This window comes from Haliotis rubra, unplaced genomic scaffold, assembly GCF_003918875.1.
Source record: "Haliotis rubra isolate DU_JTF1 unplaced genomic scaffold, ASM391887v1 Scf30, whole genome shotgun sequence".
In the NCBI taxonomy this organism is placed as follows: Eukaryota; Metazoa; Mollusca; class Gastropoda; order Lepetellida; family Haliotidae; genus Haliotis; species Haliotis rubra.
In genome coordinates, this window is record NW_025766969.1 from 1,362,144 (window position 1) to 1,387,034 (window position 24,891).

Genomic DNA, 24,891 nt, shown 5'->3' on the forward strand with positions numbered 1-24,891 from the left:
CTACATTCAGTTTAGGGTAAAACACACCAGGGGAGTACATTTTAAAACTATTATATAATGAGTTTATATACTCTAACATGTACATAACACTTCCAGGAATAACGAGCGGCGAGGCCGTTCAACTAACACACGCGATCGATAACACGTCGGGTCAACTCGAAGTCGCGCTGTGCGATATCACCTACCTACCACGATGGACTAACATCAACGCTAGCAACAATAATCTGTTCGTAGGTGGCGCTCGCAACCAGATAATTGGCGGCTACTACAGCGTATGCTCTCTAAGCGACGAGGTCTTCAAACCCCTGGGAGCCGAACTCAAGATGAACGACTCAAACGGCACAGTGGTGTTAATCAATAATGGAAGAAACTCCTTGAGGCTGGGTCGACCATTGGCGAGGACACTCGGTATATCACCTGACGAGATAAAACCAACGACTACCGCCACAGGCACGAAGTTACCCGACCTAGTACCGCATCGAGCTGTGTATTCATCTCAGCCAGGTTAGCACAACGGACAACATTCAAGGGGGTCACCCTTCCACTATACTGAGAGCCGCACGCGGTGAAACGGAGAAATACAACGACGGTAGAACCGAGTCGTTTTCAACGCGGCAGTATAAGAGGTTAACCCAGGGCAACATCCCTGAGCTGATAATATCGGTGTTAGATATAAATCATAATCTCGTGAATATAGGATACCTTAGCATAACGCTGCACATAAAATGACCAGCGCACAAGGTCCTGGAATGAAGTTGAAAAATGCACCAATGTGGGGATCTCCGACCTCGGGACACACGCGATTCGACGACCCGGAGTAGATGGTAAATTGTACGCCTTGCAACTGAAAAACAGCATTTACAAACGCGTTGAAGTCCCCTCCAATGGTACTAGCAATCTAAGTGATATGGTAGATACCTCAGGAGCGGTCGTCAACACTAAGTACACCCTTGTCAACACCGGTGATGATAACTGGATGATATACCCATCGTTCGGAGGCAAACTGTTCGACTTAGACGATGTTGAGAGCAACGTGACGGCTGTCACCAAAAATAAGCCATATACGCTCGTCTTCACCGATGATGACAAGTGGGTGTTATTACCCGATAAAGCCGACTGGTTTCTCAACATTAGGCTCGGCTCCCCCTACGTGTTCACGGATATCAAAGACAACCACCTAAACAAAGTTGTAAACAACGGAATCCTGCTCGTGGCTTACGTCCCAACTCAGAGACGTAGCGTAGTCATCAGCCCACTCAACAGTATGGCAGCCCACATGCTATCGAGTAAAGCGGGTATGCAAAACGTGGTATTGCAGTTGGTGTCTGAATTCGAAGGCGTGGTCAGCATCCTGGAGAGTCTACCGGCGAACTCAACACTGGTCATCCAAGTCTACCTAGGGGAACCTTCGCAGGATGATGTCGAAATCGTGAAGGGGGTCAAACTGAGGTGGGGGAAACAACAACAGTATCACGTTTGCAACGTTTATGTGCGGGTGGGTGTCGACTCCAAAACCAGTCTGCAGGGTGTCATCGTGATCGTGGAAGACACTATATCACTAACCAAGATCTTCCTACCCGACAACATACACTTCATGGGGTTGAAGTGCACCCCTGAACTATTATCAGAAAACCAGTTGGAAATTATATCGTAATAGTATTATAGCAATGTCTTGGCTTCGTCCCAACACTACACTTAACGACTTAGGGGACACGGAGGGATTCGATCAGCCTGGTGAGGAAGACGCCTTGTACATCCTGCACTTGAAAGACAACGTGTATAGGCGGGTATCGTTATCAGATTTTAAAGAGCCTGAATGGTTAGTCAACTTAACCATCACCTCACCTTATATCTCCCTGAAACAAAATAATACTGCCGAGATCTCCGAGATTAAGAATAGCGGTACCGCACCCTCGTGTTTCATTCCGGACCGCGGATACAAGTATTGGACTAAACTCGTCTTTACCCGGTATGTTAGGGGCACTCCAAAAAAGGTAAGTTAAGGTATGAATGCAACGGGACCATAAAGGTTCCGGCTATGATACCAGGCTCCACACTCATCATAGAAGTCTATCCCTGGACCGCCTTAGTGGAAAACACAAACTTTTACCTGGGGTGACAGTACACTGGAGTTCTCAGTTCAATGATCGACGTTACCGTATCATCATACAAACGGACCCCTCAACGGGTTCTATAACCTCCTCAATAAACCCTCCTATGGGGTTCGTGTGGATGCAGAGTTACCTATTAAATTATCCACTATTTCCCTACCTGAGGATTTATACCTTATAAGCATCAAGTACATTGATCGGCTGTTAACTGAAACCCAATTAAAAATATTTTGTAATATATATTCTAGGATGGGGCTGTACCCAGGCATAGATGAAGTAGCTTAAGACCCTGGAAACCGTGAGACGGGTTCCGCTTTGAGACAGTTATGTGATGTAAAACGTCAACTAGAACAAGACCAGCGACAAGCGGAAAGCACTATATAAGAAGTACCATAGAGCTTTCAATGCCGTGGACGGTGTGTTGATACCACCCTTATGACAACCAGCATGGGGCTAGGGGTGGCAGGTGTTGGGTTGTTAGCTACCATCGTGGCAGCACCTATAGTGATGGGGCTCGAAATAACAGCTGGGGTGACAGGGGTGTTGGGGGTGGTGCTTAAGCTTGTATCCCGCAGACTACATCGTAAAGCATTGAAGCATGATGAGATCAGGGTTTCTAGCTGAAGCAAAGCTTAACACCATAAGCGATCTTATTTCTACCGCACTCACTGACAACAAAATCTCAGAGGAGGAGTTTCGTTTGATCCTCTCTGAACTCACAAAATATGACAAAATGAAACAAGAGATTCGATCCAAGTCTCGTAAGTCTGCTATGTTTGGGATGAGAAAAAAGTACATAGAACAAGGGTGAAAAAAGCCCAGCAAGCCTTCATTACGAACACCAAAGAGATCATAGGCGATTCACATTAAACTGTTTCATCGATGTCAACGTGACATAGCGGCACGTGGAGCTATACAACATAGATAAAATGAAAATAAAATCAGACGAACCTACCTTGTACTACTTGATGGGCCAGACAGAGGACTATTGATCCTGTCAACAGCACGTGATGCGTGGGTGTGTGTGATACAATACCCGTTAAACTGACCTACTTCAGCTAAGTCCGCGGTAGCTCAGTCGGTTGAGTGGTGCGACCCCATTATGTATAGTCTGCGCAAGCTGTACATGTGGGGTTCGTATCCCGCCGTCACAACTTCGTGTGATGTGAGGTTCTCTCACGGTGAGAGACACAATTCCCCTTGGGAGGAATCGCAATACATTTCTATTTCTCCCTTGGGGAATTGTGGCTGCCGGGGACATTTTACTAATTTTTCATGGTAGGGGTAATGGCAGCAAGAGCTAAGGGTCCGACCAAAGCCTTATTTGGGAAATAAGGCTTTGCAGAGGCTTTTGTTGGACTTGGTCCCGGACAATCATTTCCTCTACTACTCCAGGTCCAGCTTGGGGTAATCGAGCTGGAGACAAATACTGGAGACAAACCTAATCCAATAAAACTACCACAACCAAACTGTTTAAAGATGATGCCGTATTTACACAAATAAAATAAATAAAATGTAAAATATGACACTGCCACAAAAATATACCAAGAAACTGCGAAATTAAGGAATATTGTGGCTATATATACGATGTTTTCTTCGGAGCAAAATCTGCAATGCGCTTCGGATATTTGAAAGAATTTAGAGGGTCATTATTCAAATTAGCAGTGAATTATAGTGGATAGAAGTAAGAAGAAGTATTTCGCTCATTTTAGTACTTGAACTATACTCACAGTAATAAAAAAACAGACAAAATGAGCCTGTGACAACATTTCTATCAACCAAAGCAGCGTACAGCGCACTATATCCGGTTTGCACTGTGTGAGATCATACACTGTGGGGGAGGTGAGATCCCATTTGATTGGATGTTGCTTACAAATACCTTTCTCCTTGAAAATTCGTCTGCGCGTGTAAATGTGTAACTTCTTGCAAAAATGAAGTAGTAGTATTAGTAGTGGTGGTACAAATACAGGGGTACCCTAATGGTTTATTTTTTGGGTTAATTCTGTTCCCTCATGCCCCCAAAATTTTATTTTATTTAAAAATAAATAAATTATTTAATTTTTTTTAAATGTAGTCGTACTGGATAGTGATGACTTTATGGATTAGGTCTGTCAGCTAAGGAGTAGGTTGAGTACAGGGCGGTGCATTCTCTGGTCTTAAGGCTATAATCGACTAAAGTATCCATGAGACATTGTAACCGTTCGGTACCCAACAGACCTAAACTATCATACAGGGTCGTGCCCTAGACTTATCACTCGACATAGCGCTGAGTAAATATCGAGTCCATCGACGTCCACCCCGATGCGACTGAACAACCGTTTCTCGATCAATCTCCACATGATGATAAAAAGGGTTCGAATCTTTAATAAGGGGGTAATACCGTATCGCAGGGTACTACGAGCAATTCCTCTCACACAAATCCTCTACCTGTTTCGTCTTTCAAGTAATACAAATGGGGTTTATCTTCTTTGATATCCACCTGATCGATGTGGTATGTTTTCACAGATCATACGGGGTCCGTGGCATGACGTCAATCCCCTCCTTCAAGTTCACTGGGCTGGTACAAATACCTCACACTGATCCGACCCGATAGTTTTTTCTCGTTTTTTTTACCATTTGATGGTGGTGCGTCTGATTCAGCCATCACAGATTTCATTTTAATGGCATCAACAGGTTTTTTATCGATGAGTCGTGTCTCTTCGTCGTTGATCGCCGACACCACTGGTCATCCAATTTGTCTATCGTTTTTCGGGCATCACCATTTCTCGGGCGTACTGGTGTCCGAACATGCTTGGCTAAGGTGCGGTTAAATCTCTCGACGATGGCTTGGCTGCGATGGGCTCCCACCGTCCCGCTCCTCGCTACGACCTCGTGTTTAGATAACAGCTGTGACACAGAAGCCCATGTACTCGCATCCGGGATCGACTTGTAATTCGCTAGGCCACGTCAAAGGCTCTGTTTGTAAATACGTCCCAATGCCTTGGTCACTTGACTCCAATCTTTTGCGATAAGTGGCTCGGCCTCTTTATAGCGACTGGCAACGTCTACCATGGTCAGAGCATACTTGTACGTTTTGCGTCTCACCCTGCCATGTGGGAGAAACAGGAGGTCGGCTTGATGGACTCGATTGGGCGTCGAGACATCAAACTTTCTTCTCGGGGTTATATCGGGGAGCTGGCAAGTAGATTTGCCAGAGGGCTTGTTTCTCGAACCAAGCCTTAGCGGTATCCTCGGAGACCTTGGCGGCTTTGGCGAGCTTAGGGATAGCGCTCGCACCTTTCCAATATCCTCGTGGGCTGTAGTATATCTTCTGCATGGTTTATATATTTATATATGAAGGCGTCCAGGGTGTTCACTTTCACTAAACTGTCGAGCGACGATAGTAGAAACTGAACACTGTCGATGAATCTCAGACCGTCTAAGGAGAACAAGATGTATTTTTCCATGCTATTAGGGATGCACGTTAACTTGCCGTCGATCTTCAAGATTGCCTGCATGACAAGTTGGGCATCGTAACTGCGAAGATTATAAAACTCCAAGGGGATTTGTATCGTTTTGGGATTTATTCTAAGCTTTAAGTTACATGCATGGTGAGCGGCGCCTCAGTATTGACCCGTGACATGACAATGATCTCTCACGACATCACCGTTCGGGGGGATTGGTCACACACGTAGCAACTGTTAGCCTTCTTATGAGCTCTCCAGTCATCCTTCGTCATATGCAAGGGCACGATATTGGATAAGGTTGTCCGAATCGTTTTTTCCTCGCATTGTAGGCAAGTGAGAAATCGTTCAGCCGCATCTGGACCTCGATAAATCACGAGAGCGTTTGTTTGTCAGTCGTATCGGACAACCACGTACCCGAACTCACAAGCTTCGTGTTCCTGCATTTTGTACGTGAAACTTTGTTCAGTCGTGTTGGGCGTGTCGTGGTCGATATTTTTTATGAGGGCGGGTAGATGACATAGGGTACGGACATTTGATGTTTATGATTGATAAATTTTAGCGTGTTTTCATTCTCTTTAGGCATGTCGATTCTGATTGCGGTTTCTCCCACACCTCGACAGTCTTCTTCGTGCACCTCTATTAGTTCGGCGCGACTGTACCCGTGCAGACATCTCTCACAAAAATACTTTATTCGCTTTGTGAGAGGATTGGTCGTGCAACAGCCTGCTCAAACTTTTAATCCATGCATAGTGAAATTTATCATCTTTTTCGATTAGGAATGAATTGATCCTACGCATGGTTTTATCTATCACAGGGCTTATCTTGTGCACAATAACCCTATTCCCCCGAAAACGTTGATGGCTAAATTATTTTGTTTTTCTATCTTAGAGATTTAGGATGGGCAGTGGGTTCGTCTATATACCCTTAAAGTCGAGACCGTCTTCCTCATCCGTGGGATAGCTGGAAAGCCTATGTGGATTACCTTTGGGTTTAAATGAGGCAGCTTTCACCGTTACCCTCATACAACTATCGCCTTTATTTTCGGGGTTAACAAGGGCCTGTTTTTTCTTGAAATGCTCAGGCACAGGGAGGTACGATCCACCTGTGAATGGCATGTAGTTCGCTATATTCACATAGATGGTGTCGATACTACCCACCACCCATCCAGAGCCCATGTGGGTATATTTTTCTAACGATTCTTGTATTTTTGTAATGATGTATCGATGGTCGAAGGGATAGAGTCGGATTGGGTGATGACCTGCTGTTTGCCTCTGAAATAGGGCTCGACGTACTCGGTACTACCATCCGTCTGCTGATATTTGATACTTTTCAAATCGTCCAACTCCTCATCGATCTTGCTAGCGATCGGGGGTTTAACGTTGTTGACATCGATATTAGACTGGACGGTCATCCACCAGCCTCTCAGATACTTACCCATGGCATGCTTTGTGGGCACGAATCGCATTTCGACTGGCTCTGTGTCTTCCAGCAAGGTTAACAGTTGGGCTTTTACCATACGAGTCCGCGACTTTTTGCAAGAGCTTTGAGCTCTTTTATGGTGGGGGGCTTGACATATTTAATGCCCAGCAATGTCAACAATTCAGCTTTCCTGATATGAGAATAACCAATCACAGATTCACACCGCGCTCCTTAGCCAAGGCTTTCAGTTCTCTGACAGTAACCATGATTTGTTATATATCCACATGCAAAGTCAAATGTCTAATTGATTTGCTATATCCACATGCAAAGTCAAATGTCTAATTTATTTGCTATATCCACATGCAAAGTCAAATGTCTAATTGATTTGCTTTATCCATATGCAAAGTCAAATGTCTAATTGATTTGCTATATCCACATGCAAAGTCAAATGTCTAATTTATTTGCTATATCCACATGCAAAGTCAAATGTCTAATTGATTTGCTATATCCACATGCAAAGTCAAATGTCTAATTGATTTGCTATATCCACATGCAAAGTCAAATGTCTAATTGATTTGCTATATCCACATGCAAAGTCCAATGTCTACATTGATTTGCTATATCCACATGCACAAAAAATTTAATTTATGAATAGATATCGAGGAAGCAGTTCATTGTTAATCTTTTATGAGGTCTTTGTTCTTGTTAAGGAAGGCTTGAATGATTTGTTGTCTCCCTTGTTCTATGAAAAAAAAATTCTCCTCTTAGCTGATGTCAGTGGTTTTCCGAGTCTTGGTTTGAATCTCTTCTTTCATCTTGGAGACTTACGACATCACCAAACGAAACTCTTGTTAGGAGATCGGTGTCAAGATACGATCCTTGATCGTATTCAATTTTGATTCGGCCAGAATGCGAATGCTGTCGTGTTTTAATGCCTTCCTTTGCAATCGATGTGAAATATATTTAAGAGCTATTCCCACGAATCCCAAGGCCCCCACTGCACTTTCCATACCAAGCACGATCGGGGTGGCGATGATCGTGGACAATAAACCTATCCCAGCCACACCGAGCCCCATGCTGGCTGTCACGAGCACAGTGTCCTCACCTTCGATACCACTGACGGCTCGGTGGTACTTTTTGTGCAGTCCGATCCGTGTATCCCTTTCTTTTTCGAGATCTTGTTTGATCTCGCTGATTTGCTTCAAATGAAAACCGTCCATGGTTTCCATTGTTTGAGCGACTTCATCCATGGCCGGATACAATCCCATCTCGAGTATAATATAGGTTAGGAAATAAGCTTCAATTGGTCCTCCGACAATATTTCATGAATATACTTGAAGCTGATTAGGTACATATGCTCGGATAAATAAATGTAGTCAAGTGCAATGGTACACTCCTGAAGAATCATGATATCATCGAGGCTTGTAGAGGTGGCTTTTCCTGGTTGTATATAAATACGATAACATTTATATTGATTGTAACCCATCCAGAATTTTCAAATCTTCTGCAGGGGCATATCCAAGAAAGACTTCAATAATAAGTGTAGAACCTTGTATAATTTTGAGCCACGTAGCTGGGTTTTCAGTATTTGTTTTTAAACTTAACCATTAATATTTGTTTTCCGAACGGGTGACTAACATATTACCTGTTTGATCTGGTAATGCTGTTACGTACGTCATGTTTTCTAGAGTTATATAACTTTCTAGTAGAACCCCATTATTTTTTAGTTCGATGACATTACAATCATCATACATGACAAGATAGGGGTAGGTAAGGATAATATTGATTATCCAGTTCAATATAGGTTAGGAAATAAGCTTCAATTGGTCCTCCGACAATATTTCATGAATATACTTGAAGCTGATTAGGTACATATGCTCGGATAAATAAATGTAGTCAAGTGCAGTGGTACACTCCTGAAGAATCATGATATCATCGAGGCTTGTAGAGGTGGCTTTTCCTGGTTGTATATAAATACGACAACATTTATATTGATTGTAACCCATCCAGAATTTTCAAATCTTCTGCAGGGGCATATCCTAGAAAGACTTCAATAATAAGTGTAGAACCTTGTATAATTTTGTGCCACGTAGCTGGGTTTTCAGTATTTGTTTTTAAACTTAACCATTTATATTTGTTTTCCGAACGGGTGACTAACATATTACCTGTTTGATCTGGTAATGCTGTTACGTAGGTAAGGATAATATTGATTATCCAGTTCAATTGAGATTAGATTATCACTTCTTGTCGTTTGTATACATTGTTTTGTAAGTGCAAATACATATAAGGCGTTTTCTGTACCGGGTTGATCAAATCCTCGCGTGTCCCCGAGCACACACCGTGAGTGATTTATCCTAAAAGTGATCACGTAACCGCTACTGATCCCACGCAAATGAAGATTGTGGTGGATGCGGATGGTTCCCATTTTTGAGCTCGATTTATCAATGTACAGTCATCCCTCGCCATAACGCGGGTCTTGGGGTCCATGGATGACCCCACGCGTTATAGTAACTATTACATAACGCGGATCAAAGGCCAAGTAAAATCATATTTTCCATGGGCATAACAAAACTGCTATTTCGTGTATTGTGCCCTGTCGAAACTATATCGTATTGTTGGACGTGAAAAAAACAAACTTTGTAAATGAAAATAGATGTATGTACAGGAACCTTGCAATCAAACATCACTAGACTCCTGTAATGCTACCTGTTATTCAACTAAGCCGGAAATAGCATTCAGCTGTGCACAGATGTTTTGGTCCAATGTACCGGTGATTCAGTTAAAAATGATCCAATAACATAGCATCAAAGAATTTCTATTCCATTATCAGAATAATTTATATCTTAAGCAGTTATTTTTACAGAGATATCATATACGGCTATCGTATAAGTATAATGCATGTTTTCTGCGAACATATTAAACATAATAATTAACATAGGCTAAGCACTTTGGGTTACCTGGCTGGATACATTTTGCGTATGAGACATTTTGACAAGTCACTGCTGACTTCCCGCGGTACGTGCCACTTTGATTGTAAAAACTGGCGGTACGTGCCACTTTGATTGTAAAAACAAAATGTTGGCAATTAATTGTCAAATATGAATTCAATGAGTCCATGGATGACGAGGCTGTAATCCGTTTGTGATTGCTGAGAAAAATGTGAAATTGGTGCTATCGCGGTAGGCTCGAAAAACGGACCCTCACGAATGTGGTAAGCGGAACTTGTATGAAATGAGGTAATTCCATTTCACTCACGGTTTCTTCGTTGTTACTGTAAACAGTTTTAATGAATAAAAATGGGATTGAATTTAATTAAATAAAATGTGATGTTTCGCTGTTCGTCTGATTATTATTGAGAAAACCCTGCATGTTTTAAGCATCTGAAGAACCATGGATATGTATGATAAACACTGTTGATTGCAATCTGCACTGAATTTCACTAGTTTACAACGTGATTAACCAGAGCTCAACAGGGGATTTGTTGATGTGCTATTTTCGATGACGTGAAGATGTGTGATCGCTGGGCAACTTTTTTAATGGGAGCCACATATTACCCCGCGGTTTAACCGAATCCGCGGTATCGCAAAGAGCGTTATTGCGAGGGATGACTGTATTTAAAAAGTATAGGCTTTCGGTCTCAAGTGTTGAGGCAGTACACGCTTGTTTTTCAAACCTGATGCAATTCTGGCAAAATCAAGTCAATTTCGCTGTGTGGTGCGCAACAACGGGGTGCGGTGTGACCTTGAACGACACTCCTCGCGATCCGCTGAGTCAGTCAGTGTTCTCGTTTCACGTGTACTACTAGATCAGGCGCATCCTGAAAGAAATAAGCGTACCGATTCCACAGGACAAGGCGTGGGATGCATCGAACAATCCTACATACACAGATAGACTTCCCATAGAAGCATTACGAAGAGATATAGTGATAAACATTATAACTCACCATATGTTAAGTTCTGGTAATTTTTTCAGGGTATTCTCAAACCTCGTCCCTAAAAATATATACAGTGGACCAGTAACAGTGAAAGAGTTCAGTGATTATTTGCTTAAACGAGGTTATCTTTGACCAGAATTTGCTCTGTCGGGTAATGAATGGCGAGATGATCGTATGGATTTTACAGGCGACATTGCTTTCATCGTCAAAAATGTCGAGCAACCCCTCTACATTGAAGACGATTGGAAAGTATTTATGTTGGTTACGTCGAAAGGGTTTTCTCGTCCTGGTGTTGCCAGACTGAACGATTCCATTCGAACGTGCATATGGGCAATTCTCGGTGCGCAGGCGCAAACGCTTTCCAGTATCATCGGTAAGGGAACGGCTTACGGCGTGCAGAAACAATTTGTGGTGAACGTCGAAGATGCCATAGCATCTCCGGTGGATTTACCGACAACCATCAAGCGTTACCAATACATGTTGCAAGATGCCCGGTCTAAAGTCGACCACGATTTCGGTGTAGGGTTGTACATGGCTCCGAGCAACATGCAACTGAGGCTCCATAAAGTGGTGGGATACAATAACGAAATCGTCATAGCGACCAGCGATCAGACACTAGGCGTCAACCCCGATATCAATGTGAGTCGCGTCACACCACCCACGCTCGGTGGTCGAAAATCAGCAACACATCGATCGTAAAAAAGCGCTCGTGGTTGGTGGAATTGCTGTCGGATTGTGTGTTATTGGATAAAAACGTACAACATCTGGCCACGGCGATGACGAACGCCCACAAGCTTTGACTCAACCATGTGACTGTTTCCGATAAGAATCCTAACAACCTGGGTCTAGATTTTGCGCGTAATTACACCTTATTCAAGATGACAACCTACATTGGTCTTGGGTTTGATTGTGAAGATAATCTTAATGAAGTTTACAGAAAACCCCGGATTTTCCGCGACCGTTCGCGTAAGTTAGACAAGTTGGACGACGATGAACTGATCTCTCGTTATAGAATGCCTCGTCATGCTATCTTTAAATTAGTATCTCTTGTTGAGGCTGGTTTGGTTCGGAAGACCCAGCGTTCGGTGCCCCTCTCACCTGAAATACAGGTGATGGTTACCCTCTGCTTTCTTGCCAAAGGCAGTTTCCAGTCTGAGCTGGCAGATATGCACGGCATTGTGCAATCCAGCGTATCGATTGCGATTAGAAACACTATTGAACAACTTTGTAAAGTCCTTGATTTGATCAAGTTTCCCAAAGACTGGTCTTCGTTGAGACAAATAAAAGAGAAGTTTCACAGGAAATTCGCCTTTCCGAATGTGCTTGGCTGTATCGACGGGACTGTAGTGGCCATCAGACGTCCCCCTGCAAATGAAGAGGTCGCCTACGTGTGTCGGAAGGGCTATCACGCAATCAACATACAGGCCATCTGTGACCCTGACATGCGGTACGACTACATGTTTTCTCAATAAAATTCAATGAAAATCAAATGCAATGAAACGATACTTTTCCCAGCAGCTCATTGAAAATGTATTTGCTAAAAATACATGTCGATGTAAGCTAAGCACAAAGACTATTTGTCATACTCTGTTACCCTATGCCTAAAAAATAGTGTATAATATATAAAGGATCCATAACCCTCTGAATTTAAATCTGAGGGACCTCGTCACTTTTAATATTAAAAACAGTATCCTGTTAAAGATAATATTGAGCTTTAATCATTTAATAAAATTTAATGATTGGCGAGAAATCAGACGGACATGTGTTCATCTGTTTCAGAAGAGCCAGCTTCTCCTCCTCCACTGCCAGTCTCCTCCTCTCCACACTAAGCAGCTCACTCTGAGTGTCAAGAAGGGAAGCCAGCACCTCCAGCTTCTTCTCCTCAATGGAGATGATTTGTCCCTTTGGTGATACTGAAAAATGTATTATATATTGAGATAATATGATTATAAATTCTTCCATATTTTCTAAGTTATGGAAGAATGACATAAGTTAATTGACTTGATCAATTTGATGTGTCAAAACTTTCATTACATGATACTACATTATCAACTCTTATGTTATTCAATGATAATTAAAAGGTAATGAAACATTTTCCCAAATCTGTATTAATTCACTCACAAAATAAAGAATGTGGATCTATATTGACAATGTTTGAAAGCCTATGCAATTATTGAAAAATTATATTTACATGAACAATATTACTCGAATAACCTACCACTCATGGTGGAAGCTGTTTATGTGCCTTTGGTTTCTCAACTGGGGCAGAAACACAGAGAATTGATTTATATGTAACCATTTCATCCTTCATTTTGCTCTATGTTCACAATTAATGTATTCTATCATCCAAAAGTAGATTCCAAAGCAGATAGCAATGCCCTCTGATAGAGTCACACCTGCAAAAACAATAACGGAGATATTGTTAACATCTAATGTTGGTAATGTTAGTACTTAAGCAAAGTCATTTTCAAATCCCTTTTATATTGTAGATGTTGCATGTTATTTTTTTCATAGGACAGTTCCATTTCATTTATAAATGTTAAAAGTGGTTACAATAGATTTCTATCATATCTTTCTATGTTGAGTCTTATACTGTTTAAATTTCATATAATTATAACTTACTGCTATACTGAATTACTGCAACATGAACTTACTCTTCACTCTCCAGGCCTCCCTAACAGCCTTCGAGCTGGCAATTTGGAATAAGAGACGCCACCTAGTAAAGGGAAATAGAGACAAATAATTCAATAATAATTGTTAAATAAATATTATAACATAAATGAAGGGATCACTCTGATTTATATCAAGTCTCATTTGAAATTGTAACTTTGTTTTTGTGTGATATGTTTTGTAACTCTATATCAGACCAATAACTTTAATATAAGAAGTAAATAATTAATATGACATCATTAATGGTTCAACTGTTATTAATGGTTATTATTACCATTTCCTCCAGACTATTCAGCTCCAACACAGAAGCCTGCCCTCCTCCTGTCTTCACTCTCTCCCGCCTACAGTGAGCTGCCCGCTTCCTTGTCTGGCTTCTTTGTTAGAGCGAAATTTAATTTAATCAATTATTCTGAAGTGTCATATTCATAAGTGAAATTTATATGTTATTCAATAATTTATTTTTCCACATTGTAGTATGTGCACAAATCAAAATAACTGAAGCTTTGGCAATCAGTGATTCATCTGACATTTATGTACTTATTAAATTTAATAACAGTAGGCCTACACATTGATTAATCAAGTTCTTATTTCCATTGTCAATTCAATAAACATCATGTTTTCACTTACTTCATGTCAGTCCACTTTTTCTTTATTTCCACCCAGTCTCTCTTTACAGAGCTGTTGGCATTTATTCTAAATGAGAAACAGGACATATTGGTGAAAACTTAGCAGATTAGTAGCATCAACATAATTTCAATAACTACCCAAAAAATGTTACATGAAATACCACTTTTCCGAAAGAGCTACCTTTAAATAATTAATATATAGGAAAACCTTTATAAAATTATATTACTTTTATACTGTGTACGAGTTAAGGTAGGAAAGAAACTCAGCCATATATATACCCTACACTATTTCCTACGGTAAGTTGAAACCAATATCATGAATTTGTCAATATTGTTATTGCCAACTTATTGGGCAGTGTGTTTTACTCATCTATGATATTTTTTTTACTTGTATGTTTCCATCATTACATGTATAGTAACGTGATATTAATTAGCAGTATTTAACTTTATAACACATTACAAACTGTATCTTAATTTAAACCGGATAAATCTAATCATTATCACGGTCGCGGACAATAAAACAACTCACTTCTCGACCACCTCCTCCCAGCATTTTCGTTTGGTCTTTAGATTCATAGTGCTGCTAAAACTTCGAAACTCGAAAAGAGCACGCGCGTGAGACGACCGACCTCGAGACTAAAATCTCCATCTCGAGGAGGCCGTCCAGTTGGCTTTCCTGGCTCTTTTCACGCAGGTGTTTTCGGCCACTTCGGTACGTTTGGTGTCCATGTTGACGTCTGCTATATTTACATAGGGGAATTCAGTGACGTCATCGGGGATTCCCTGGATACGGTTTACGACAGCTGTCGTATCTAGCTTGACCTTACAACGGACTTACGAGCGTTTCGAAAATCTCTCTTATGGTCGCGCTAAGATTATCTTAACTGTTGACATAACTTCTTACGACCTGTCTTAGTTATGAGAGCTTCGAAAATCTAGGCCCAGGAGACGATACTGCCTAGGAAACCCGGAAGGGCTTCTGCGGCTTTCCCCGCCAGTTTCGCGAGGGCTTCCCCAGGGAAATTTTAAGTGTTGTTCGATCCATTCTTTAACACCTTTCTTGCCACTAGGCGGTGTGGGGCTAAGTGTGGGACTCAGAGTCGTACCACCAGTCAGAGAGACAACTAAAGTTGATATGATGAACCTGAGTGCGGTCAATAGGCTAGCAATGGTGATCCCTTGTTCTTTGAATAACGTTTTAAGCCTTTCGGCTAACGTGGTGTCTTCGTGGAGGACTTGTTCGATGGTTTTGCGAATGTGGCTGATTTGGGATCGAAGTGCTTCTCTGTTGTACGACGCCGTTTCTAATCAGGTCGATCTTTCGTCTTGCAATTGACGTAGCCTTTCCTCGATCCGACGTCGGCTGAGCTTGTCATCGTCATCATCCGCTTGTTCGAGTTTTGTTTTCTCGTAAGCGATACGATCGTCGAGTTCTTTCAGTTTGACCATGTTATACACGAGCGATCCACGAAGGGTTCACAAGGCCTTGACTAGCCCTTGCAGTTCCCGAATGGTAAATTCCAGCTCTGGTGTTTCTAATGGGGTATCGTTTAAGGTTGACAATATGTCGTCGTGCCCGTTGGAAGCTTCTTGAGCATGTTGCGGCACGCCACTCAAATCATCGTTTCGGTCAATCGCACTTGCCGTGGCACCCAGTTCGGTCCGCACTGTTTGTAAAACCTTGGCAGTCTTCGCGGAAATATTTTGTCCATAGCTGACTATATTTAATTTGTCGCGGATAAAGTGGGCACCGTGGAGACTGAACAAGGCGAGAGGTTTTCTCGTTCGAGAATTCATGAGATTGAGGTCCGGACCATCTTTCAGTCGCAGTATCCCTCTATCATCGATTTCGAATTTAGTCACGATAAAGAGGAGCAAGATTTTCCTTTCGCCCTATGGTATCATAAGGCCATCCACATTTTTATCCCCCTCAACGCGTTTTGCGGGGGGTATTAAAATGGACTCCGTCCGTCCGTGCGTCCGTCCGTCAGTCCGTCCGTCCGTGCACATTTGTCTTTTCCGGAGCAGAACTCTAAAACCGTTCAATATTTCTTCACCAAACTTGGCACATACATGGATCTGGTGGTGTACTGGTGCCTTTTGGTAGTTTTGGAATTCTGAATTAAATGTTTTTGGCGTTTCCATGGCAACAAGTTCGACTTTGACTGTAATTAGTGGTAGTGCTCTTTTCCGGAGCAGAACTCTGAAACCGTTCAATATTTCTTCACCAAACTTGGTACATGAATAGATCTGGTGGTGTACTGGTGCCTTTTGGTAGTTTTGGAATTCTGAATAAAATATTTTTGGCGTTTCCGTGGCAACAAGTTCGACTTAGACTGAAATTGGTGGTAGTGCTCTTTTCCGGAGCAGAACTCTAAAACCTTTCTATATTTCTTCACCAAACTTGGCACATAGATAGATCTGGTGGTGTACTGGTGCCTTTTGGTAGTTTGGGAATTCTGAATAAAATATTTTTGGCGTTTCCATGGCAACAAGTTTGACTTAGCCTGAAATTGTAGTAGTGCTCTTTTCCGGAGCAGAACTCTAAAACCGTTCAATGTTTCTTCACCAAACTTGGCACATAGATTGGTCTGGTGGTGTACTGGTGCCTTTTGGTAGTTTTGGAATTCTGAATAAAATATTTTTGGTGTTTCCATGGCAACAAGTTTGACTGAAATTGGTGATAGTGCTGCTTTCTGGAGCAGAACTTTAAAAACCTTTCAATACTCTCCTTCCACTTTTCTATATACACACCTAAATATTTCTATAAACACACCTAAATATTTGACATAATCATAACTCGTAGACATAATCATGAAGAGTATTTTGCCATTGCGGGGGATATTGATGACTTTGTCTTCTTGTTTTTTATGTTTCTCATCTCCAAACTGGTGCTGATGAGGGGCGGGCAGGCGAAAAAGAAAAAAAAAAAGAAAAGCAGTTTGCCATCTTCTTTTTAAGCTGGTGACAGAAAATGACCCTACTACAGTACCAAGACCATTAAAAGAGGCTTTTCTTATTGTGAGAATCCTTTTTTTTTTCAATTTTAGACAGTTCATATATTATTCATAAGATATAAGAAAACTATATGAAATTCTGAGAGAATGCATGTATTGACGCTCAATTAAATAAGTTATGATACAAACTTTTAATAGAGCCTCTTTAAATGTCACATTGGATCAGAATACAACAAAGTTAGTTCTTCAAAACTGGCACTTTGTTTATTTTTGGAGAGATGTATCGCATTTGTAATTGGAATATCATTTTTATATGGCGTAGGACATTATTTCAGGGGGAGGAGCCAAAATTGACAGGAATTGTACTTTGTCACTTGTTTGGAAAAGGGTGCACGATTCTGGGCCCCACCGTTGACTTGAGAGGTTCTCTCTCTATATTGAGAGAATGGCTCAGATGAACTTATAGCATTAGGAGTTGTTCAAGGAATCAAGTTCTTCCAGGAAATTCATGAATCAGTGTTGTGTGTAGACCAGGAAAACTAGGCAATATCTGAGGACCTTTGTGTGAGAATTCATTCCAAAATAAATGGACTTGAACAACACACCGGACTTATCTTTGACTATCCATCTTAGTTACATTATCCCCAGAACAAGAGTGGATAGACAGATTGCCTAGGGAGAAGGGTATAACACCCGGACACTCTCAGGTAACACTACCACCAACCTCAATGTAAAAAGAATCGGAGATACACCTCCAACCAATGGACCTGTATCCCCTGGAAGGCCTTTATCGCAAATCTGTAATTATTACACATCCCTGAAGAAATTCCGTGTAGAATGTAACCTTTCATTATAAATATGAATAGTGCGTTTTGATCAGCAGTTCCTCACACATTAGATTTTGTTTTCAAAGTCTGACTCTAATGCATACTTAATGTACCACCAATAATCCGAGTATGATCGATAAAAACCAAACGCAGTTGGTGCACTTTCCTAATCTGGGTGTGAACGACGTCATCATCCCAGGGACGTGGCGAAATCATGGCGAACAATAAAACATATGCGGGAATGAAATCCTGATCATCGACGACAGCGATGTGTTTTTCAGTTACACGGACCTCTGGAGAACTGCGAGCGAATGGGAAAACATGAAATACCATGTCCAGCAAATTGTGTGTCAACTCGGTTGTGCATGGGGTATGCTTTTGAACAAGCCGATCTCACCGCTATGCCGAGCGGGCATAAGGCTATAGCCAAGGCATTCGGGAACTGAATTTGCATTCCACTCGACTTCGAACTACTGGAGGGTCACGCGCTGGGTGATAGGCTGGAATACGAACTCACGTTTAACGATAATAGTAGTATAAACAATGATGGTACGGGAACAGGCCCCTCCCAAGGGCTCAATTTAAAAAATTGAGCCCTTGGGAAGGCCCTGATCCCGTACCATCATTGTCTATACTACTACTGAGTTGCATGCAAAATTTGACGAAAATCGGTCGAATAGTTTCTGAAATATTTGAAGCTGAAGTAGAATTTGTGATAAACTGTTTCTAGAAGTCTGGTGCGCTCAGCTTATAAAACGTTTTCAAGACATCCTTTGCATTTCTATAGACAGAGCCCAGTTTAGGAGGATGATGCAATCTCAGGATAGACCCATTAAACTGACACGCATCTAACAAGTCCCCGGTAGCGTGATCGGTTGAGGTGCTGACTTATGATGTGTAGTTTGAAAGCAATTTATCATGAATCTCCTCGGATAATAATTTGTTTGGTTTTCGTAAGGAAGGCTTGTCAGGCTTGTTGCTTCCCTTGTTCTATGAAATTTTTTTTCTCGTCTTCACAAATGACGGCGTTTTTTCGAGACTTGGTCCGAATCTCTTGTTTCATTCTGTGATATTTTGTGATTTCTGACAGCACCAAACGAAACTCTTCTTCGGAGATTTTTGAGTCGGTGAGCGCGGTGGAAATATGATCGTCTATCATGTTTAACTTCGCTTTGGCTAGAATTCTAATTTCGTTGTGTTTCAATGCTTTACGTTGCAGTCTGCGAGACACGTACCTAAGGTTCAATCCCATCAACCCTACCACTTCGGCTGTTATTTTGATGTCTAGCACCACGGGTGGGGCCACGATGGTGGATAATAACCCGATACCTGCTACGCCTAATCCCATGCTGACTGAAACCAGAACGCTGTCAACACCGTCGACAGAATTGACGGCCCTGTGATATTTTTTCTGTAATGCCGACCGCGTATGGCGTTCACGTTCAAGTTGTTGTTTGATCTCACATATCTGTCGCAAACGAAACCTGTCTAAGGTTTCCAGTGTTTTTAATACTTCATCCACGACTAGGTATAGTCCCATCTTGTGTGTGTGTGTATATATATATATTTTTTATAAAATAATATTTAATTGGTTTTCCGTTAATATCCGATCGATGTTTTTGAGGCTGATAAGGTTTAGATTATCGTACACGTAAATATTCGAGACATGAATCTTTTTTACTTTAAAGAACAAATAAACTTTGTTTTTTTTGTACTCTTTTAACTATTACATATGAAAGATTTGTGGTTAGACTTAAGCGGAACACCAAATTCATTCTTAAAAAACTTGTGGTTAATTAATACCGAGCGATTAAAAGTCGCCCAAAAGTCGCCTGCTTCACTCTCACCCGCCAACGAAACCACAGACAGGTTACGTAACTCTGTCGCCAGAGCACTGCAGTGATGTCATATGAGGAACGATTTTCAGTTAGTTGTATAGAAAGTGTGTAGCACGCTCATCATTTTGATGATTTCTCGACATCAACAACGACATGCCGAATCGTTGCTTTGTCGTCAATTGCTCCTAGGGGTCGGGCGATGGTGTCACCATGCACAGATTTCCACAGGACCCCGCAGTTCGTGCTAAATCGGTTATGTTTATGAGTGCGAAGCGAGCGTTGTGGAAGCCTGAAACGATATCTTACTTGTGTTCAGATCACTTCACGGAAGTTAAAGAATCAAAACTACTTACTAGTTGTAGTAAAATATGTATATGATTGATGACCATAAAGATTTTCCATGACACAACTTGTAACATAACGATTTCTTCTTCGGAAGCGAGGTTGTAGTCGAAGTAACATTAAAATTAAAACTACTTTCTACTCGTAGTTAAATATGTATTGGAATCATAACCAAAAGGATTTTGCATGACACAACTTATAACGATTTCTTCCACGGAAGCGAGGTGGGGGTCGAAGTCACAATACTGCGCGATAAATTTCTTGCTACATTCTCGTGGTTAACGTCCACTCACCAGTATGTAGATACTAGTCAATGTGCGTCTTTATATTTGGTCTTATAATCCTAATTAGTTTATTATCATACTTGTATGCATTTTGAAACTAAATAAAAAGCAGACGATCTGCTGATACGTATAGTGAATTTATAAAAGAACTGTAATATCTAGACATTTTATAGTTTTCCAATGTGAATCATAATTCGCACACACACCCTAGTGTATGTTGTCTGTCTCATTACACTTCACAGCGAAAACAATGATTCTGTTGAATGCTACGACAAATGAATAAAAACAAAATGCAAATATTAAAACTAAAACAGATTCAAGTTATAGGAACAATGTCAGGCTATTACCTTGTTCGATGAATGTATCCATCAATATCCACAAAAACGAGTGATATGCCATTCATCTGCAGCTGTTCCAAGTGATGTGTCTGTCTTTTAAGTTTAATATACGAAAAAGTGATAATCTTTTCAGGTATTTCACATTGGTGTATAGTCTCATTGGTCACCCAAGATAGCACACCTGGCAACTAATTGCATAATGTCCACCTTTCTTTAAAAACAGTAATTTAGTTAGCCAATAATGGGCAATCAATCAATGTATTGCCGGTTAATCCTTTGAAAGAAGGACGTTGTTTTTACGCAGACACCGACACGACAGAGTGTATTCAGTATAGATTAGTAAATCTAGCTACATACATAAATACTACCTTTTGACAAATCCGCTGTGTAAGATAAAAGTAATTAATCAATCAGCGTGTTATCGGTTAATCCTTTGATCGATGTTTATAATGTTGAATATTTACTCCAGACACAAGAAATGCCAAATGGGAACCTTTGTCGGGTAATCTAAGTGTGTTACCACAAATTATACCTGTTATAAATTCATTAGCTGACCATCAAGTGAATGATGACAAATAACATGTGTAGGGTTATACCACCTAACACAGGTTACAACAAGGGAGTATTAATTGCTGTATTGCATGTGAAAACTTATGGGCCGACACTGTTTTGAGAATACAAACAGATTTGTACGTGACATGATTAAATTTCAAGGTAAAAAAACACAGAAATAGGATCAATTTGGATCAGGCCTAACGACACCAAGCGATTTTGACAGAATCGTCTATGAAAACAAGTTGTAACTCGGAAACTAGGCAAAGCAGCAGACAAAATTAAAAGACAGTAGATTGTGAGAACATATAGCTTTCATTTTCCACAACAGTTGTCACGATTTCAGGTTTATACAAACCTGTAAACAAGATAATTTACCCCCTGAAATGTAGATGAATTCTGCATCGGCCCTCATATCTATTCCTCATATGACATCACAGAGACGCCCCCGCTCTCATTGGTTGAAATTTCGTTCGCGGGTGAGAATTGTGCACTGTTGTCAAAAAGGTCGTTTTAAGTTATTTAAAGACCGAAGTCAGTAGTTGTAATGACGGGGTTTCATTTATAGCGATGCCAGTTAGTGATTTATGTATTTGTACCCCCCTAGAGTATATGTGATCTTTAACACGCACTCCATTGAGGTTTATTAAGGGTGTCGATCCTGGTCTTATGACGATACGACACCGTTGGTGATCGTGTCTGTCTAACCAGTGTATTATCAACCCAGTCAAAAGTGTTCGTTCTGACCTCCCATGAGTGTCAGCGAGATAGACATCTACTACGAGCGTGGTGTGTGATTTGATAGTCAAATTTGAATTGAAAAAAATCCCGTTGGTAATCGGGTACGTCAAACCGTAAATATGAGGCCACATCGTTTGAAGCTAACATGTTGCCCGTGTGACCTGGTATTCTTAAAACTTGTACTCAAACTCTGGAGTGAAAATCGTGAGAAGGATCCCGTTGTTTGTAATTTTGGAGACGTAACCATTGTTTTTAAAAGATATGTGGGGTGAGGTGAGGGTCATGTCGATCAACCAGTCTGGCTGTTTGAAGTCTGCTAGTGACACCCGATCGTATATGTTGTCTTTAAAGTGCAGGACGTACAAGGTGTTTTCCACGCCGGGCAGATCAAATCCCCGCGTGTCTCCGAGATCGGCTAGCGTTACGCTGGGATGATGATGGTTCATCTCGTTTATATATGATGTATTACGAAATAGTTTTCAATTGGTTATCGGATAATTCATGGGACGTGCACTTCAAACCCATGAGATGTATGTTGTTGAGTAGGCAAATTTTGGTGAGCGATATTGTGTCTTCCACGGCCACGGTGACTCCCTGCAGACTGGTGTAGGCGTTAACGTTCACCCGCACGTAAACGGAGCAAACTTTGTATTGTTGTTATTTGGCCGAGCGGAGTTTGATCCCTTTCATGATTTCGATGACCTTACGCGCCGAGGTAGACTTGGATGTACAGCTTTGATTTTGCCAGTAGAGTTTCCAGGACCGATACCATGCTGTCAAATTCCGACACCATCTGCAATCCCACGTTTTTCATTCCGGGTTTGCGCAACAGCATGTGGGCTATTCTTTGCCTCAACGTGCTGACAATCACGCTGCGTCTTTGCGTAGGGACGTAAGCCACGAGCAGCATTCTGTTGTTCACGACTTTCGTCAGGTAGTGATCTTTGTTGTTCATGAAAACGTGTGGAGTCGATTCCAGTCGATGAGAGTGTACTGCGTGTTTCTGGAGACAGCCGTGGTCTCAACGTCATCCAGGTGGAACAGCCTGCCGCGGAAGGCTGTGGTAATCGCCCATTTGTCCTTATCGTTGCGTATCAGGTCGTACCGAGTGTTGTTGACCGCTCCTTCGGTATCAACGAAATTGCCTAGGTTGTTGCCACCGCCGTCAGTAAAGGGCGGCAGTTCGACGCGTTTGTAAATGCGCTTTTTCAGTTGCAATGCGTACAGTTTGCCCTCAATTCCGGGCTCGTCGAATCCGTGTGTGTCTCTGAGGTCGGAGAGCTCGATGGTATGACATTTTCCCGGTCGCATGGTCGTTCCCGGACCCGAAGCTTCGGTCATTGTCTTTTGCGTAGGTGCAGCGTCATGCTCAGGTATCCTATATTAACTGGATTATGTTTAATGTCTAAAACCAATTATTTTAATTCCGTGATGGTGCCTTGGCTTAATTTCTTGTACTGCCGCAGCGAAAACGATTCGGTTCTACCAACGTTGTACTTTTCCGTTTTCACCGGCACAGCTCTCAGCAGCGTCGAATGTCGTTCGCCTTGAACGTTGTCGGTCAGCTGATCGAGATGAATGTACAGTTCGCGGTACGGAACTAGTTCGGGTAATTTCATACCGGTCATGGTGGTTTTCGGTTGTATTACGTTGAACGTAAACCCGAGTGTTTTAGTCAACGGCTGGCTGAGTCTCAAAGTGTTTTCTCTGTTGTTGATCAGCACAACCGTGCCGTTTGAGACGTTCATTTTGAGTTCGGCTCCCACGGGTTTGAATATTTCATCGTTGAGCGAGCACACGCTGTAGAAGCCGTATGTTAATTGGTTGCGGTTGGTCCATTGCGGATAGTAGGTGATGTCGCAAAGCGTGACTTCGAGCTGACCTGACGTGTTATCGATGGCGTACAGCAGTTGAACGGGCTCGCTGCTCGTGATCCCGGAAGCGTTGCGTACATATTGAAAAAGTAGAGTTTAGCCAGGACTTCGCCGAGAGATTTCAAATGTTTTTATATCCAGTCTCTGACATTGCCTGATGATGGGCTTGGTGGTGTATCACCACCGCCCGTCAGCGACACGACCAGGGTCGATACAATGAAGCCCAAAGCTGTGAGAACGCTGGCGATGGTGATCTCTTGTTCCCGGAACAGAATTCGGATGCTGTCGGCAAACGTGGTGTCCTCGTTCAAGACTCAATCTATGGTTTCGCGCACGGGGCTGATTTGCGATTGGAGGGCTTCCCGGTTGGAGGAAGCGGCTTCCAATCTGGTCCGTCTCTCGTCTTCCAGGTCGCGCAATCTTTTCTCGATGTTTTTCGTGGCTTCGCCGTCAATGACGATCCTGAGTTTTCTTTTCTCGCGAGCGATGTGCTCGTCGATTTCGTTCAGTTTACCCATGTTGTTCACAAGTTCTCGCGTACGTTTTTCAAGGCTTCGTCTAGACCCCGAAGTTCCCTAAGAGGAAATTCGAAACCGGGGAAGGGTTCATTCGAGTACGTGACCAATATTTTTGTCGATTTCGTCCAACGCTTCTCTGGCGCACTGGGGCGCTTCTGCACCACCACCGAGTTCGGTCCTTATGTTTTGCAGATCTCGGACGACCTTCGATGGAAGTTGTTTTGGTCGTGCGCCCCCATAATCTCGCAGGTTTAGTTCATCGCGTATCAGTCGACTACCACCACGGCGACTGTGTTTGTTAATGAGATCGACCTCTGGATGAGCTTTCAATCGCAGCGTCCCTTCGTTGCCGATTTTGAACTTCGGATAGTCGCGACCCAATGGTTCGACGTAATTTTTATCGCGCTTTAAAGC

At 42.0% G+C, this 24,891-nt stretch overlaps 2 protein-coding genes and 1 long non-coding RNA gene across 3 annotated transcripts in view; 2 read left to right on the top strand and 1 right to left on the bottom strand.

Moving 5' to 3' along the window:
• Nucleotides 1–24,891, top strand: part of LOC124282570 (protein N-terminal asparagine amidohydrolase-like) — a 655,781-nt gene that overhangs the window by 25,300 nt on the left and 605,590 nt on the right. The window lies entirely within an intron of this gene.
• On the bottom strand, nucleotides 13,287–14,783 carry LOC124282572 (myb/SANT-like DNA-binding domain-containing protein 3). The gene is made up of 4 exons (XM_046718582.1): nucleotides 14,736–14,783; nucleotides 14,208–14,273; nucleotides 13,855–13,954; nucleotides 13,287–13,626 (listed from the first exon to the last, which is right to left on the bottom strand). The coding sequence occupies exons 1-4, from the start codon at nucleotides 14,780–14,782 to the stop codon at nucleotides 13,585–13,587; spliced, it is 255 nt and encodes an 84-aa protein (XP_046574538.1). The 5' UTR covers nucleotide 14,783; the 3' UTR covers nucleotides 13,287–13,584.
• Nucleotides 23,296–23,865, top strand: LOC124282574. Its single transcript, XR_006900192.1, has 3 exons — nucleotides 23,296–23,400; nucleotides 23,447–23,458; nucleotides 23,651–23,865. It is a non-coding gene; the product is annotated as an uncharacterized LOC124282574 (long non-coding RNA).

Coding starts and splice junctions, on each gene's coding strand:
- LOC124282572 (XM_046718582.1), bottom strand. CDS start 14,782: ATGAATCTAAAGACCAAACGAAAATGCTGGGAGGAGGTGGTCGAGAA. Junction 13,955..14,207: donor AAAAAGTGGACTGACATGAA/GTAAGTGAAAAC, acceptor GCTCTAACAAAG/AAGCCAGACAAGGAAGCGGG. Junction 13,627..13,854: donor TGAATAGTCTGGAGGAAATG/GTAATAATAACC, acceptor TCCCTTTACTAG/GTGGCGTCTCTTATTCCAAA.